At 29.4% G+C, this 19,624-nt stretch overlaps 1 protein-coding gene across 1 annotated transcript; it reads left to right on the top strand.

Moving 5' to 3' along the window:
* Positions 1-40: 40 nt before the first annotated feature.
* On the top strand, positions 41-18,987 carry Lipt1 (Lipoyltransferase 1). The gene is made up of 4 exons (XM_035364468.2): positions 41-754; positions 6,775-6,882; positions 6,966-7,094; positions 18,503-18,987. The coding sequence occupies exons 1-4, from the start codon at positions 221-223 to the stop codon at positions 18,917-18,919; spliced, it is 1,188 nt and encodes a 395-aa protein (XP_035220359.2). The 5' UTR covers positions 41-220; the 3' UTR covers positions 18,920-18,987.
* Positions 18,988-19,624: the final 637 nt, after the last annotated feature.

Below are 19,624 nucleotides of genomic sequence, written 5' to 3'. Positions count from 1 at the left end.
TTTAAAAAGTTTAAAGTTTTTGTTTTGAAAATAAGTTCAACCGTTTTTGTAAATATACTGCTTCTAAATTTTGTAAATATTTCCAATTAAAGTGTTTTTAATATTAAATCCATAGTTATCTTAGAGTCCTTTAACACCCTCATTTTACATACCTTGATTTTTTTTCGCACTTCTGGCATAAAGACTTAATGAATGCAGAACAAGACGTCTGTTTATTATTATGTTTACCAGATGTTTACCAGTTCGTAATGTTTTTCACATTAGGAGTTTTTATCCGACTAATGTATATTTTACTTCCACAACGACAGGCGAATCTTCTGCAGCTACTGGAAAGTTTAATTTGCTAAATATTTCCCATAATTCTGTTATTATTTCTCAGTCTCGAGATATATATGATAATTTAGCTTTAGAAGATTGGTTGTACAAAAATCAAGATTTTACCTCTAAAGATATGTTTATTCTTCTCTTATGGTACAATTCACCTTCTGTTGTTATTGGAAGACACCAAAATCCATGGGTTGAATGTTCGGTAGATTATTGTAACACATTTGGGATTAAAATAGCTAGAAGACACAGTGGCGGAGGAACTGTTTATCATGATTATGGGAATGTAAACTGTTCTTTTTTAACGCCCAGAAAGAAGTATGATCGAAGAAATAATTTGCAAATCATATGTGATTCTATATTTAAAAAATGGTCAATAAGTTTAATTATATCTGATAGGCATGATATTTTGTACAATAATAAATATAAAGTATCCTTTTATTTTACATTTGTTGGATTAAATCATTTTGCCGAAATATTTTGTGAACTCATGCTCATATTAGTTTTTATGTCTCCTCGTTGGTGAAAGTGCAGAATCGCCCACTGCTTGGCGCGTTTTTAAGAATTGCACATACGCGGTATACATGTACACGTCGAACTATTTTCACTTTAAAAAACTCCCAGAATTGCACAAAAATGGCATTGCACACACTCTTTACTTTATCCATGTACACATCGACCTATTTTCTTTTAAAAAGTTAAAGAAAATTGACAAAAATCCAATTCTTCTTACTCTTGTAAAATGCGCCAGACAAATAAGTGGGCGATTCTGCACTTTAGCCTCCCCGTTTTATAGTTAAATTATTTTATATCAAATAAAATAACATGTTTTCATTACTATACAAATCCGTTTCTAAACTGTATATACAATTTAAAAAGATTCATATATTTCATAATATATGATGCTTTAAAAAATCCGCAATGTATTATTCAGTGTGTAAATTAAGCTTGAGCTTCAAAAGATTTGCTTAACAAAAGTCCTAACTGTACTTCCCAAAATATTTTCTTTTGGTTTATGTGTAATGTACTCTTTGTTGTCATTGTAAGTGACCAGAACCCATGGGTTGAATATTCTTTGTATTATTATAAAGTTTAAATTTGAATTTCTAACTAACAGCTATGCTATTTTTATATTGAAGATTTTATTGTGTGTTTTTATTTCTTATACTAATATTGATGTTAATATAAATCTTTTATCAGTGTTAAAAAGTTATCATAATATTTTTAAATAATAAACGATTAATTGCCAACCTATTTGTTAAGATGATTGATGCCTTACCAATGGGGGTTTACTAATATGGGTAACCAATGAATGGTTTACTAGTACAAGAGAGAAATGTTAAATAATTGTATAATAGGTAAGAAATTTATGATTAGCAGATTGGCTAGTAAAAAATTACCATAATTTAATTTCTATCATATCTAGATTAACATTGTGTCTTCAGTTGTATTGTTTTGATTCATCAACTTTTTTTTACTTTTTGTTTTGTTTTATTTCCTAGTTTTTTTAATCTGTAGTTATCTTAACGAGAGATCGTGTACTTCTTCTAAATTCTGTGTTAGAAGTTTATTAAAATAATTAAATATTACTAAACTCCTTTAAAATTTGTTATTTTCTGTTTTTACAGATTTATTTGAAAAAAGCTTACTTAGAAATCTGAAATATATTTTTTGGTAAAAGTATATTTACGGGTATCCCTTGGTGGTTTTTGGCGGTACATGGATACCGAATTTGTGCAATTCTTTGACTTGTTATTTTGACTTTATCTATGTACACGTCAATCTATTTTCAATAAAATAAATCAGAGAATTGCACAAACTTCGCATTGCACACTCCCTTGACTTCCCAAAATATCCATCCATGTACACATCACTATATTTCCATGTACACATCGATATATTTTCACTTAAAAAGTCAAAGGGCACCCAATTCTAGATAAAAGTATATTTATGGAACATTCAACTACTCAGGTTACCATAAATTAAACAACTTTGCAATAAATGAATCAACAACTTCATGATAATACGAGGGATACCCTTCAGCCTACTCTAACTTATTTTTTTAATATTTAGAAATATTTGTTCCTTAAAATTAATTTGTCATGTAGCTGAATTCATATATTGATTTCCATGTGTTTATGTGTTTTTTCCATCCTTAGTTTCATGACATATTCTTTAAAAAAATTAACATCTAAGTATTTTTCATGCAGAAAATAATCAGGCTGTATAAAGTAAACAAAGCTATCTAGATGAGAAAATGAAAAAGATTATCTTAAGATTAATGAATGTGTCTGTGATTTTAGGAACCTGAACTTCAATCTTAGGACCTCTTGACACTTCAAATAATAAATGTTTCAAAGATGAAGTTCAGACATTTTGCATGAAATACATGAGTTGAGGTAGCTACAGTTTAAAACATAGGGGCCAAAATATAATCACTAATTTTCAAAACAATTAGTAAAGGGATCATGAAACTATGAAAATTAGTATTATGGATATGTTTGATAACATAACAGGCTGAAAATGACAACAGCTTGAATCCATGGCTTTGGACCAGACCAACAAAATCGAGATATTTGATTTCATGTTGTAAAGAGCCGAATGAATTATCCAGTTTGTTTCTCTTTGTTATTTTTAGGTACTTATTAGTTTATCATTAGTTCAGTTTTGTTTTTAATTTTATAATGCTCAGAACTAGGAAAAAGAAGCTATTTAACTACTACTTATTGTGAAAATTTCAGATTGCTTTCAAAACCTTGTATATTAAACTCCAAGTTATTAAATTTTTTTAAATAGTGATATTTCTCAATATTTATCAAGGTTTCGTGTAAGAATAACTAGGAATATAAATTTGTTTTTGAAAAATTTCATGTATTTTTGCACTTTGTTTTCAGTTTATTGAAAATGACAGAAATAGTGTTTTGAAAAATATATTTAAAAATTGAAAACACATTTGAAAATTGAAAGTGAAAAAAACATTTTGAATTTGTGTTTTTTATTTTTCTCCCCCCCCCCTTCTTCCCCATAAGGTGAAATGTTTATGCTAACTATGTGATGTTTTGACAAAGATTGTAGGACTGTCATAAAACTCTTTGGTGGAAAAATAATAATCTCTTATTTTCACACAGTAAGCTGAATAGAGCATATATCACTGGTAGCTTATCACTGCTTATGTCTTAGTGAACAAACTGGTTAAATGGGCATAATATTAATGGAGTCAGTTTTCTTTAGAAAATCCTCCACAAAGTCGTACTTTCTCTTAAAATATATCACTTAAGCACTTTGCTATAATTCAATTATCCTTCCACTCATATTTGGTATAACTGGCATATAATTGCCACTGAGCTACACAAACTTCCATTTATCCAGCCTTGAAGGAAACAAAAATGAGTTTTTTAATTTCTTATGAAAAACAATTCTGTATACTTAAATACTTTTTAATTAGATGTATATCTGATGCCTGTATTTAGTAATAGCAAATAGCATAGTAAAAATACTTCATGCATTTTTAGTTTTATTAATCAGTGTTTTTGACAGTAAAAGCTGTGAAATTCAAGCAGAATTTATCTGTCGTCCATAGGACTGTCATTCTTGTTGTACTGTATGGAACATGTTAAACACTTCATTCATAATTAATTTAATATTAGTACTATAACATTCAAAATGCTGCTTTAGAGAATATTAATAATAATTATTCAAAATTAACATTCTGCAAGGTCATGGGTGTTCAATTAAATGAATACTCATCATCTTGCAACACAACTGAAAAAGCTTAGTAGTCATTATCTAATAGCACATATAGATGAGTATTATCTCTAGATTCAGAAATTGTAAATATGATGTTAATCTTGATTTTAAAATCACATTATATGTTTCAGGGCATTTTGCATTACTATAGAAATTAATAAACTAATCAAAAAATAAGTTACAATATGCTGATTCAGACATATATTAATATAAGTTGTTAAATTTATGTATACCTGTTATGCAAAACCATATTAATGTAAAATATCCATGAGTTGTATATATTAAAAATGTATATATATATATATACATACTAGGCATAGCATTTTGAATTACCTGTTTTGAAAATAATGTACATGGCCCTAGTGACAGCATAATGATCTTTTTTACTACACTTTTTCATTTTCATACATATCTTGCAGAACCTTACTTCTGCACTTTGTCTATATTTGAAACACTGTCTGTCAAGTGTTATAGAAGAGGAGCTGCACTTTGTGGATGTACGATGGAAGATTAGATGTAGATAACTTTGTAGTATTGACTGTCAGTCAATACTACAAAGTTTTTTTTACAAAGTCACATTTTATCAGATCATGGAGCAATAGCCTATGCAACAAATATATTTTATGTTGTATGACTTAGTTTATCAGCAGCCAGGGAGTGCTAACCTCTGCTACAATGTATGTTTAAATGTAGCTTTGATTGTTAACCTGTTAAATGTCATGCCTGAAATAATCTCGGGCACAGCACTAGTATTCCAAAATGTCACGCCCGAATATTACTCGGGCTAATTTTTTTTTAGTGCATCTTATTGTTATACCCGAATATATATCACAAGAAGTTTATTTTGGCCTCAGTTCAACAGATGGCAACATTCTACTGAAGGTTTCAAAGGATAGAGGTTAAAGTTCAAAGTGCGTGGCATTTTTTTGATTTTTTCGACTGCAAGGCAAACATTTCATTTTGGAAATAAAAAAAATTGACAATTTATGCACCCAAATAATCAAAATAACTTGACAGTTAAAAAGTTAATAGCTATGAATGCTATATTGCCTATGTAGCAGCATGTGTTTTGTGTAGAAAAGTTTATAGAAACGAAGTGAATAGTAATAAGTCAGCATAACTTGAGGAAAGAGTTTTGTGAAAAGCATAGATAATGAAAAGTTTCTAATCAGAAGGCAATTAGGTGAAACAATAGAATAGTAGTGAATATGTACAGAACAAAACACAAAATTTTGGCTTGCTGTATCTGATTCTATAAGAAAAGATTATGTAACAAAATATAAAAGCACATGTAAAAACCATGTTTTTGTATTTATATGATAAAGAATAACAAAAAATACTGACAATTTACCTTTACCTGTTACTTGAAAAATGTATGGTTGCGCTGGAAAGATTCAGTCACTTTTGTAAGGAATATCCTGTGTCTATCAAAAGACCTAAAGAATGCAAAACCCTCATTTTGGGAACAGAATTTGGATAGTGTTTATACTCAAACACCAAAAAACTGATAAGGATAAAAAAAAAAAAAAGTTCATTCTCTGAATGATGAATCAACTGCATAACTCAAACTTGTAAGATTCACTACTTCCTCTTTCCTTAAGAAGGGAAATTTTCAAAATTTCCATCATGGTATCAGCTTTGAATAGAGCTCTGTCTGACAATTCCATCAAAGAATTGAAATGGAATCACTATATCATTCTCATAGACTGGGTGTTACAGTTTGCTTTAGAATGCAGAAAAGGGATTGAACATTAAAGAAAAGCAATGTAAAGGTTGCCCCCCCCAGATGGAATATGGAATGTGCATTCTAGCATATTAAACATAGAATATTTTATGGACTAATGATTTTTTTTCATTAAAATTCGCAGAAATTCCAGAAAAAAAAAACAAAAAGTTTCTATCAGAGATATCTATATAATTCGTTGTATCCCATTTTCCTACTTCTGGAAGTTTGCTACAGCAGTGTATAAGAAATTGGATGGAATCAAAGTGTTTGTTATATTTGGGGATTCGTCATATCAAGGTTTGACTGGCAATATCCACTTTGTAGTATATAAAATCTGAATAATAAAAGTATTTCATATACTATCCAATATGTGATAAATAAAATCTTAATATAATTTTTAATTTACTTTTGCCCACCGGGGACTGAGTAGTAGACTTGCTGAATGCTGGTAGTTCAACCTGGGTTTCAAATCCTGGTTCATAGAGTTTTTGTGGTTTTCTCTGTGTGTTAAGTGGATACAAGTAGTTTCTGTTAAAATGTCCTTCATGGGGCATCCCTTGAGTTGCTTTGCCTTAATCAATTAATGTAATCTAACCTTTGAATTTAATTTTAAATTATTACCACCAAATTGTAGCAGCTTTCATGGCATAGTTTAGCTACTGATTTGTTAGAACTTATTGCTTACTATTTTTATATTATTTTCAGTTTTATATATATATATATATATATATATAATTAATTTAAAATATTAACTTTTTCTTATAAGCTACTTATTCAGAGGCAATAGGCAATATATGATGGCCTCTTTATTAGTCTTATATCCATCCTGTCGATTATACATAATCAAAAAAGGCTGTATAACTGTTTTATACTTGCATTTCTTATCAGATTTTAATTAACAGATATATTGTTTCAATTAGATAAATATTATTTTGATAATTTTATACCTCTTGGCTTTTTCATTAACAATTTTATATATCTCTGGTACTGCTTCTAAGTTAGGCAGAACCAATGCTTACCATCACTGTACTCTCCTTGTTGATGTTGATGAAGAGAAACTTCAACAGGCTTTACACAGAGATTTGGTAAGGATAAACATAGTCTTTTATATTCAGGAATATTTGATTCTCAAATTAAAATGCTTTATATAAGGTTTGTGTATATCTAGGATTGCATTGAAAGCAAAGCAACATCAAGCGTTCGTGCTAAAGTAAAAAATCTGAAATCTGTATGTTCAGCTTTAAATGTGGATAACTTAATGTATGCAGTTGCAGACGAGTATAAACAATACTATAAAGTAAGTATACGCAATCTTGTGATTTATTTAAATAGTTTTGCTTGCTTATTTCTATCTTGTTATATATCGGCTTTTATGTATTTCTATTACTGTTCATTTGTTTTTGTTTATTTAGTATGTTATGTTTATTTTGTGCATTTTTGTATTCTTTAATTTATGGCCACTTACTGCATTTGTATGTGTTTAGTATGTTTATTATTTTGTAGAACTTCTTATTTTTGAGCAAATCAGTTCTGGAATTCTGAAAACAACACTAGGAGAGAAGTTGATATAGATAAAAAAATATTTGTTAAGTGATAATAAATTTGTTGTGAAATTGGTAGTATTTAAAAATTTTCTCCTGTTTCACCAGTTCACCATATTTCATTTTTTTAAACATATTTTTAGAACGTAGACCTGATTTTTAAAAACGTTATAGTGGTATTATTTTCCTTACAATTAAAAAGCTGTGATGAGCTGATATTTATTGGTGTACAAATAAATTTTGAACTATTTCTAAGGCAATGTATCATGCATTCGAGAAAAAATGATTATATCTTTAATCATAAAAAATGTAATGTCATTATCTGTGCATCTTATTGTTTGGGCACCTAGCAAATTTTAGAAGTGTGCATTGACTAGAACAATGTTTTTCAAAGGATTAAGTTTGGATTATACACGGGGTGCTGTAAAACATCCCATTCAATTTCCAATAACATTTTCTTGACCATTTTTTAAATGTGTAGCTGAGGATTACCTAGAAGCAATGTTATGGAGTGAATCACTTTGCCAGTTAATTGCTATTTTTGAACAATTTTCTGTTTCAGTTACAGTAATTGTTGCTTGTAGCTGTAATATTTTTATTTTTTTCCAAAAGTTCATAAATGAGTACATATTGCATACTCTTTCAGATGCACAACAGAACTTTTTTGGGATATCAATGTTATATCTTCATCAGGATCTCTTCTGTATTCTTTTTTGTTTGGGATTTTTATAAATGTAGTACTTTCTCATCTCATCTTCCATGAAAGACATTCTGTGTTATTTTTTGAACAAATTCAAATATTTAATTCTTCACATATTTTATTCTTGAGGCTCAGTTCGTATCCATGTTTTTGCCTTCTGAATCTTTCTTAGTAACTGGAAAGAGTTTGTTGAATAACTCAGAGTTCTACTGCAAGTTTGTTTTTATTTGAAGTAAAGCTTCATCGAGCATTACTTGTAATTCTTCATATGTTACCTTCTGTAAAATATTCATTGTATTCTCATCTGGCAACACTGAACTCTAAATCATCAAAAACAAACCCATGAATGCTTTTAGATTCAGTATTCTCTTCTGCACAGAAAGATTGATGCATTTACTTTTACAGGACTTTCATGAAGACACTCATAATGGATGCAGTGACAGATAAATCCCTTGTTGCTTGTCATTGTGCGTGATGGCACTCATAACTAATGCAGTGAAAAATAAATGCCTTGTTGCTTGCCTTCTTTAATCTGACAATGTTTAAGTGTACTTCTCTGTTGGGCTACCTTCTGTATGACTTTTTATTCTCTGGACCAGTTACATGACCCACCCATTCCCCCCAAAAAAGGAAATGTTTGATTTGAAATTTAGCGGTATATGTTATACAGTAAGTTGCACCTATTATTTGGTCTGTTTTAGATTTAATGTGTACTTGAGCTTAATCGGCAGTAATTTGGAGTCTTGACTGTGAGAACGATTTTGTAATTTGTGATGTTTATATTAAGGGGAACTTCAATATTATGCCTGCTTCTTTTGAACTATTTTTCTTCCTCTATAAAAACTGTTGCCACTTCATACTGAGACAAAGGTCAAATTTTTCTTTTCAACCTTATTTAGTTGGTTTTCAGAGCTAAAACTTTTAAAGAAAAAGCAATAAACTTTTTCACTTTTCCTAAAATGCAATAAATTAGCCATTTTATTCTTTGTTATAATAAATATAATGTTAACTAAATAAAAATTACTTTATATTCTATTTTTGTTTTTCCTTAAAAATTATATTTTTAAGAGATAATTCTTTTTTTAATATCTAATTACTATATCTGTCTTTCAATCTAAAAATATTTTCATAATTTAAAATTGTATCATTGCAAAAAAATGTCACTATGCATGCTATTTGTGAATTGTGTTTAAAGATCTCATTATGAAACAAAATTAATGAAATCTATGACAACTTTTTAAAAACTTCTTCTTTTCAAAATGTGTAAAGGTAATTCAAATTGCATGTGTGCAAACAAATTGTATTATATTTACATATTTAAATGTTATATGTAAAGATAGTATATTTCTATTAAATTAAATAGGAGAAGTTTTCTGAACTTTGATTGGAAGCAATTAGAAATAATCAATAAATTTATTAAACAAAACAATTGTTAAAATTTTGCACTGTTAATTTCTAAAAGTAATTTTTCTTTGAAAAATATGCTAGTTTTTATGAGCTGAGATTTTCACTGTCGTATTATGAAATAATATCCAATAATCAACATGGCTACTTACATATTATTCCGTCAACACTTGGAGGAAATTTCAGCAATGTTCACCAATCATTACTAGAGAATTCTAAAGGACACAGAATAAGAATGCAGAATTCTGACAGAAAGGATACAGAGTTCTGGCTAAGTAGTACTACTTGGCCAGTCGATAGGATAATACATAAAAGCCTCAACATGTTTTAAGAGTTTTTATTGTTGAAAAGACAACCCCATTTTAAATGAATTTATTTTATGCCTGAAGATTGGATTTCATATAGTAAATTCAACTTTGCTGTCATGTATAAAAGTTGAACATACTGCAGTGCTGCATAATGAGAGCAATTTGTTCAATTTCACATATATTGTGTCACATAATCTCTGGATATAGCAGACCTGGATAGTTATACACTTTGTACTTGATGAATCAGTTAATGAATTGAAAGAAGAGTAGAGTGTTCAGGAGATCTAAATTATGAAATCAATTAGGTAGTATTCTTTAAATAACATTCATGTTTACCTCTTGCAGTATATAATGTAACACCATAGAGCTGAAACTAAGAGCTTGCTGATGATACTATATTGCACCATGTTATATGAAATTTTCACACAAAATTGCATTAAGTTACTGTAATTAATGTTTCAGATGTAATTTTTAAGCTGGAAAAATATTATAATAAATTGCAGTACACAATCTTCCTACTTCTAACATTGTTGGTGTGTGCTGTAAGGTTTATTTTCATTAACATGTTTTTACTTATGTTAAAAATCTGTTGTATATCTGTACTGCTTTATCTCCTCCACCAGAATACATGAATAACATCAGTTTTAGACTAAGAACTTAAATTTGGAGTATCAGCAATGCTAGCTGGCTGTGAAATCAACTGAATTTACCTATAGATACCTTTTTAAAATAGAAAGATGAAATACTTAAACATATTTCCACTACACTTAATCACTTCAAGTTTCAAAGTACATTAAATTGGTCACAACTACTGTCTGATATAAAAAATTTAAAAAAAACTTTTTACTATTACAAAAATAGATAAAACAAATAATAACTTTAGCATTATATGAAAACAATTTTATGTAGCAATTATTAATAAAAAACTTTTCAATGCAACTACTTATCAATTAGCAAACCTTACAAAAACATCTATAATTAACAGAATTTAAACTTTTCATAAAAAACTAAATACTATCTTTTTAAATCCAAAATACAACAGATTTACTAACCTATATGCACTTCCCAAATTTAAAATTCAGATTTATAGCAAATGGAATTAATAACTACAAGAAAAATGTAGACTAATATTTTGCAATTCAGCTTAAAAAAATTTGTAAAATTATTTTCAATAATTGTAACACTAATCATAACTATTGCTAGATCATCCATAATAACACTCTTGTCATTAATGCCATTCAAACAATTTACATACAAAACATTAACTGCTATGACTGTGAAAACTAATATACCTCACTTCCTTCAGAAGAAATCTATACTAGTCTACTAGATCTGCCTAAACTCTTCCCTGCTATGCTCACGATTATGAACATTACTAAATGGAAAACCTACCTAAAATGGAAAACCTACCCTTTTTTGTAACTACATTAAATTTCAAAATCAACTTTTTAAACAAGTCGGAGGACTTCCATTGGGCGCACATTCCAGTACTTCGATCTGTAATCTCTTTTTATTTATCAAAAAATTTACCTTCCAAAAAAAATTTACAACAGCAAGAATTAAATTACTACAAGCACACTTACAGATATATAGATGATCTTAGTACATTTAATAATTTTAATAAGATTGAATACTCCGAGATTTATTCAGAATGCTTTACACTTAATAAGACTAATCATTCAGAAAATAACATCGAGTATCTCGATCTTCAAATAATTAACTACAAAAAAATTTTGCTGTTTGAGAAAACAAGAAACTTCAATTTCAATACTAACAAATTAATAAATTGGACTTCCAACATCTCCAAAAAAGTGATTTAGTAATACAATCTTAAATCAAATACCACATATTAAAAATATTTGCACAGATACGATAAATCTACAGCTCTGAATTTTGCTCCTTATTAAAATTCTCAAAAATAATCTAATACCTAATTGATTTATTAACCATTGTCTTAAAAGGGCAGGTATTAAATACTCACTCTAAATCATTTAACTGATAGGGATATGATAATTTATTCCTAAACCTGAGAAGGCAGTATAAGTTGGATGACTATCAGTTGGAGGATCTGCACATAGTGTAATTACAAAATTGTATACAGTACAAAGTCTTTAATCCGGACGTCCATAATCGGGAATGATCTATAATCCGGATCTCAAAGCTACAAACATAATGCGTTTACGCATGCGCATAATACCTTTACCCATGCGCATATGCGTTTACGCATGTGCATAATACATTTACGCATGCGCGGTTAATGTATAACGCACGGTATAAGCTAGGCTAAAATTATCTAATTATCTATTTCAGTTAATGTTGCAGATTGCATTGTTTCTTAATCTTCTAATTAGATCCAGTTTATTATTTTTTGCAGACTGTTAGAGCAATTTTATGAAAAGTAAGCTTGAACATTCGATTATGTCAAAAAGAGTTTCCAATTCCGGAGCTGCCAAAGGATCTACAAAGTGAAAGCATGTTTCGATGTCCATCAAACAAAAAGTGGAATTGCTGCAATAAATGGATAAAGGCATATCCTTTGTTACTCTAACCATTCCGAAATCTGTTTATCAATTTCACGCTGCTCTGCGGGGGGGGGGACATCGCGGCGTGCAATGAGCTGGAAGTTGATCTGTCGCAGATGTTTTTATTTTATTCAGCTTATAATTTTTTACTAAATGTAGTATTTCATCTCGATGTAGTTCGTCTTTGATATGATTTAAATCAAATCCCTCGTCATTATAAATATCACGAATACACATCAAATAGTTTTCTGGTTGCAATTTTCTAATTTTGACTATGCGTAATGTATGCTTTACGCATGCGCGCGTTGAAAGAAATGTTTAATAAAATAAACAAATAAATATTAACCTTTTTTTTTTGTAAATTTTGATACCCTTTAGATCATAATTGTTCTTTTTTTCATAAATAACGGTTTCATATTTTTAATTTTAATTTCTACCAGATTTAAATTGATGATCTATAATCCGGAAAAACCCCTAATCCGGAATCTCCGAAGTCTCAACGTATCCGGATTAAAGACTTTGTACTGTATAATGTAAAAAATAATTGTTTTCAGACTTTTCTTATGCTGTTACTAAAAAAATTAGCCTATTCCATACTCTTTATTCTGTCAAAGAGCAGTAAAAATTACATTTTACTCTTTCTTCTTTCCATCCTCGTTCCGACACGACAATTAGCCAGAAATTAATTTCCATTCACTAGTTAGTATATTCAAAATTTTAACAGATGTTTTCTCTCATATAAGAACTCCGCAACAAACATCCCTCAAACATTCCTAGTCCCTCCCACATCCCAAAAACAGCTCATAAAAAGTTTCACCGCCTGTAATAATTCAGTCTCCCCACTGCTGATAACGGAATTTCAGAAATTCGGACACACACCCCTTCTGAGTAAAAGACAGAAGAAAACACTTTACTGACATCCCACTAGAAAGAACGTAAGTTAATTAATGCATTTTCTGGCCTTTACATCTTCATGTACATTTAACTTTTTTATTATATATATTTCAATTTTCAACTTTTATTTGATTTGTTTTTGCAAAGATAGCATTGTTATGTTTCTTATTTTTCTCATGTTTATTTCAATTAGTTTGAGTTTTATTTCATAATTCCAGTTAAGATTACTACTGTTTATTATGTTTACTTTTATAAAAATATTCTTGAATTAACATGCATAAAAGCGAAGGTGTTGGGGGACATTTACTCAAGTAATTTGTGAATTTTACTACATAAATTGGCTTTTCACTCAAAATTTATAAAGAATCTTGTATTAGCGAAAATGCTTCATTCAGAATGAGTTCTTCGGTACTATACTTTGGTTATAAATCCCATCACTTCACAGAACTACAATTTTGACCTAACTTAATTTGCCAGTTTGGCATTATCATTCTTACTTGAGTAAAAGACGAAACACCTTCGCATTTATTAATTATTGTTCATTGAACAGGAGTTGGTTTGTTCCCCTCGAAAAGTCAACTAATTTCCGATCAATAGCAATAATTACTTGTTTTTAATTATTAATTTCTTTTTCAAAGTTTGAAATTTTGTTATTCATGATTTGCATTCAAGTTACTTTAAACTTCCTACATATGGGTTCTGTCTTTTTTGATACATTCTACGAAATTTATATTAGGAGATAATATGGTTAATATTTGGATTATGGTAACTCAGCGATTTTTGGCGAAAATTTGGCGACCAACCCTGCTACAACAACCTACTAGTTTTTGTTTGGACGCCTTGTTTTCACGAAGTAAAGGCATGTTTTTTTTTTTCACTCAACATTTTTTTCCCAACAATCTGCTAGCCGATTTACGCTTATGCTAGAACTTTTATGGCACAAAAGTGCTTAATCATGACGAAGATTAGGTGCGAAATTGGGGAAAAGGGCAGAATTGCAAACTGCTTGCCGCGTTTTTAAGAATTGCACATACACGGTATCCATGCACACGGTATCCATGTTCACTTAAAAAAAACATCCCAGAATTGCACAAAAATGGCATTGCGCACACTCTTGACTTTATCAATGTACACTGCTAAAGTCCCAGCTAGTAACCTTTATCGCCTTACCAAAATGTCGCCAAACTACCTGTTACCATATTCCAAAGATTAGCCGATAATATAATCAATATTTCTTTAGTAAAGAAATTATTATTATCTTACTTTGCAGCTATTGTGCAAGTATTAGAAAAACTTGTTTTTGAACACAGTGAATTTTAGATCATTCAATATTTTATATATATAAAAAATTATATATACTATATATATTATAAAAAAAATTATATATAAAAAATGAACTTCAAATATCTTCCATTCTGTTCAATAGTCTTTTGCCATTTTGACCAGAAGTTCTATGAGCATGGAATCTGGTAACTTCATGATTCCATACTCATAGAATTTCTGGTCTTTATCAGCAGAAAACTCTACCAAGTACAATTTGAGGTCATCATTATTACTGCAATTTTTACCATTTAAGAAGTTTTTTATACTTTAAAACAAATAATAATCCGATTGTGCAAGCCCGGGGCTATATGGGGAGGCCAAATCACTTCCTAGCCAAGGTCCAATAATTTTGTACATGTTGTTAAAGGAGTGTGAGGCCTCACATTGTCATGGTGGAACAGGATTACTTGGTGATTTGCCAGTTATGGCATTTTCTTTTGATTGCTTCCTCCGATTTCATAAGTTGTTGGCAGTGAACATCTGAGTTAATTGTTTGGTTGCTTGGAAGCAGCTCAAAATATACACCTTTGTAATCTCACCAAATTGACAGCTTGATTTGTTTCTGATGCAGTTTAGCTTTCGGTATGAACTGTACTGATTCATCAGGCTTGGACCATGATCCTCTTCGATTCATGTTATTACAGATGATCCATTCTTCACCATCAGTAGTATTCTTCACCAATTCATTTCAAGAAAAGATCAATGCGTATTGCAAGTACTGATTCATCGTGTTAAGTGAATTTCTTTCAATTCATGGGGAACGCAAATATCAAGCTTCATAACAAGTCCAAGACATTTTATGTAATCTTATAATTTTCAGTAATTGTGTACGATATATTTAACCTTTTTGCAATCTCCCACAGTTATATGACGATTCGATACAGTTATGGCTTTAATGTTGTCATCATCAACTGCAGAAGATCGGCCAGAATGTTGGTCACCTTTAAGTGAAAGATCTCCAGAACAAAATTTTCTAAACTAATTCTGACAATGCATTCTTTTACGCAGTCAACATCGTAAACTTCACATATCTGTCTTTGTGAGCTTTGGCTGCTTTCTTTCTTTTATGGAAATAAAGAAGTAAAATGTATTGAAAATGTTTATTTTTGCGCCTCATGTTAAAACTGACTGTAAACTAACAATTGTAAGCAAAATCATGAAATTTGTTTCTGTAGCAACCTAAAAATGCAATCTGCCAAATCTTTAAAAAAAAAAAAAAAAAAATTATAAGATTGACAGAAAAGGAACAAAACAAACAGAACACTGTTTGTGTATACAAGTTGAAATTAATTTCTTTCCAACCCAATGTATTTTAATCACATAAAGGGATTCAAAGGTCTTTAGTTGATTTTACAAAGTGTAATTAAAAAGGTTAGCATAAAAAAAGTTTACAGAAAACAGAATGGTACAAAAAAAAAAAAAAAAAAACATTTTTAGAAAAAAATAACCTTTTTTTAAATTATATGCACATAGTTCGAAGTAGCGAATTAAAAAAAAAATATTAATTACGTATTCTGTAAAACAAGCAAGATGTACTAATTTAAGTGAGTATTATGAGGTAGAATTGAAATTGAGATAAATTTTAAGGTTATCTATATTGTTACGTGCAAACAATGTTATAAAATAGTTATTTTTTGTAGAATTATTTCTGTGTGACTGTTTTTCATTTTGCAAAAATTATTTCTGCTGCTGCTCATTTTGAAAATTATAATTCGATAAAATGCTGGGTGAAGAGTTTCTTTCATTTGAGGAATAGCTCACAAGATATAAAAATATCATTTTCATCGTAAACTATATAATGAGAAGCAAAATATAAATCAATATTCAGTATAAATGAATAAAGAACATTTGGTCAAAGTTGCTAAAGGAATGCAAGCTACATCAAATTTATGATACAGACGAAACCTATCTGTCTTAAGCCATTACGAGAACACACGTTATTCCTTGGAAAGCTCTTGATCAAAACTGTGATGAAGCTTAGGCAGATAACCCTCGTGTGCTTTGCCTGAATTAAATAATTCAATCCAATGTTTACACATTAATGCTTAAAAGTTAAATAACAACTGCTTTATAAAACTAAGGTAACAATTTAGTGTGTTATTAACGTATAATATGGAAACAATATTAAGAAAACTCCTCTGGTTCTTGGCAAAAACAAAAGATCTCAATGTTTGAAAAGAATCAAGAATTTGTCTGTCATTTACCGTAACAACAAAAATTCACAGATGACAAGCAATATCTTTAGAGATTTTTCTTTTAAAATAGTATTAATGAAAAAATAAAAAATTGAAAAAAAGGCAGCAAAAGATATTTGAAATGTGATAAACAAAAACAAAATAATAATAATAAATAAATAAAATGCAAGTACTTCGAAGAACATAATTAAATTGACATCTTATCAATATATTGATCCACATGCATTATAAGATGCCATGTATATTATAGTCAATGCATGGTCAATAATATAGTATAGTCAATGTATGCATATAGTATAGTCAGTGCATGCATATAGTATAGTCAATACATAGCATATTATAGCTATAGTCAATGCTATAATATGCTATGCATTATAGTCAATGCATAGCATATTATAGCTATAGTGCATGCAGTATAGTCGATGCATGCATATTATAGTCAATGCATGCATATTATAGTCAATGCAATTGGGTTTTGAATGACTTACCAGTCATTCAAAACACAATTAACAATTGCTTTAGCAAATGATTTTAGTTAGAGGAATCCTCCAAAGGAATGGCAAGTGACAAATATCATTGAGGGTAATTAGGAAGATTCATTTTTGAATATCTTGAAATTCAGAATCATGTTAAAACAATATGTAAAGACCTGATTACTGTATCCTAGAGAATGTCCGGAGAGTTGCGGAAGCTGCAATTAACAGCGAAAGTAATACAGAAGAAATTATCAACATGACAACTTCAGTCGAATCAATTATCAACCATTTTTGAGTTGTATAGTCTAGAGTTATGTAAGAATAATTTGATATGAAAGTTATAAGCTTACTAGATAAGTATAATGCTGACATCATAATTTGAAATCATAAATTACCATCTGTTAAGCTTTGCCTCTTAATAAACTCAAATTATTCGGAACAGATATGGTTTTAACAATGATAGGGACTTTCTGCATACCAAAACTTGAGTTATTTGTTCTCAGCATTGTCAAACTGAGAAAGGAATAAATAGGGGATGGAGAAAAAAGTTAAGAAAGGTAGTGACTTCTTCCTTCGTGGTGTTTGCTATTTGAAAATTGCGTTGTTGGTCAATCAAATACATTTAACAAATAAGTTTTTAAATATAAGTTGTTATTATATGTTAAGTTTTACTTTATTACTAACAAGGTTATGCAAGCTTTACTTTTTATGTTTAAGCTAATTTAAGAAAGGATGTAGTGAAAATTCTAATTGTAAGTGTACTTTAACGTTCACCAGGTATAATGGAAAAATAGCCATAGGGCTGTGAAGAAAGACATTTCTTAGGGTCTTTTAAATTCAAGCTGTGCTTGTAAATAATATTAGATTTGTATTAAAATTTAAAGTTTATATTTTAAATAAGCTTTGTGCTGAATTATTTTTTTACTATAAGTGAGTATAAATTATGCAGAATAATAAAAGGCTTTCTTTTCTAATATTTCTCAGTGTTTTGCCTTATTTTATTATGTTTTTGTAACTTGATATTTTTTATGTATCTGACACTAATTATTTCTAAAATTTTATAGCATATGAGGAACTTCGAAATTTCTGTTGGATGTGATTGTAGATTCAATTATGAAATTTTATATAATATATCATAGTTTATATTTGTTCTATTTACATTAACTATACCAGTAATGTAAGAAATTAAACGAATAATTATGGAGGGAAAAAGATTTTAAAACTACAATTTCTGTGAAGTATTCAGATATTCGTGTTAACAAATTTATATCAAATTTCCATAGAAATATATTCCTTTTTAATTTGTTTCTATTAATATATTTCTGTATTTTTTTCTGTTTAGGTACAAAATGAAAATGTCTTTCATGTTATCCCAAACGAAGATACATGTTCTGGAATAACTTTGATTAAAAAGGATCTTATGAGCTGGGAGTGGTGTTTTGGCCATACGCCTCGTTTTACTGTCACTAAAACATTTCCTATGTGTCTTCCATCTCCTCAATATGGCAAAGAAAAATTGCCATCTCAGATAACAGTTAAATTCATCATTTTTAAAGGTTCTATTGAAAATATTTCTTTAGAGCCTCAAATATTAGAAGAGCAAGATTTTAATTTTTTACAGAAATGTATTATTGGTTCTTCTTTTACTCCAGCAGTCAAAGAATCAATCAAAACTTGGGTTAATTATTCTACCAAAGAAGTGCAAAGTAAATTTATCAGGAATTGTCTATTAGAATTAGTATCCATTGCCTACAGATGACGTATAGTTAATCATAGAATAATTTTGAATGAGTAATATTTAAGAAAATTAAATGTTTCAATAAACTCCTTCTTGTCCTGTTTTACTTTAATCTATCAGTTTCATCAACACCTTTCTGTGAAGGATTTTCAGAATTCGAACATAATGGAGGTAAGCAAGATCTAAAAACATTCTAGAAAGAATTTTAAAAAATCTATATTTCGTTTTACTTAATAAGTAATTAAATTCAAGTGTAATGTTCACATTGCTTTCCTTTCGTCTTATTTAGTTACGTTAATTTGAAATGCAGTCAAAAGTCGTTAATTCGGACACCCATAATCCGGAATGATCTATAATCCGGACTTCAAAGCTACTAACTTTCTGCGCATGCGTCGCGTTGACGCATGCGCGTAAGACCTTTACGGCTGCGAATACACTTGTGCGCGTGCGCAAAATACGTTTACGAATGCGCGTTTAATGTATAACGGACGGTATAAGCTAAGCTAAAGTTATCTAATTCAGTTAATGTTGCAGATTGCGCTGTTCCTTAATCTTCGAATTGGAATCGGCTTATTATTTTTTGCAGACTGTTAGAGCAACTTTATAAAAGTAAGCTTGAACTTGCGATTATGTCAAATAGAATTTCTGATATATATTTACTAATATGTAAAGGATCTACAAAGCGAAAGTATGTTTCGAAGTCCATTAAACAAAAAGTGGAATTGC

The sequence above is a fragment of the Stegodyphus dumicola genome, chromosome 12 (genome assembly GCF_044657685.1).
Source record: "Stegodyphus dumicola isolate Sdum_Otavi_A_Nest chromosome 12, ASM4465768v1".
Lineage (NCBI taxonomy): Eukaryota > Metazoa > Arthropoda > Arachnida > Araneae > Eresidae > Stegodyphus > Stegodyphus dumicola.
This window is presented reverse-complemented; position numbering and strand designations above follow the sequence as displayed.

Bases quoted from the DNA above. Each gene is read 5' to 3' on its own strand.
- Lipt1 (XM_035364468.2), top strand. From the start codon at position 221: ATGTTTACCAGATGTTTACCAGTTCGTAATGTTTTTCACATTAGGAGT. The intron at 755-6,774 runs GTATCCTTTTAT...ACAATTTTATAT, and splicing joins TGTACAATAATAAATATAAA to ATCTCTGGTACTGCTTCTAA. The intron at 6,883-6,965 runs GTAAGGATAAAC...GTGTATATCTAG, and splicing joins AGGCTTTACACAGAGATTTG to GATTGCATTGAAAGCAAAGC.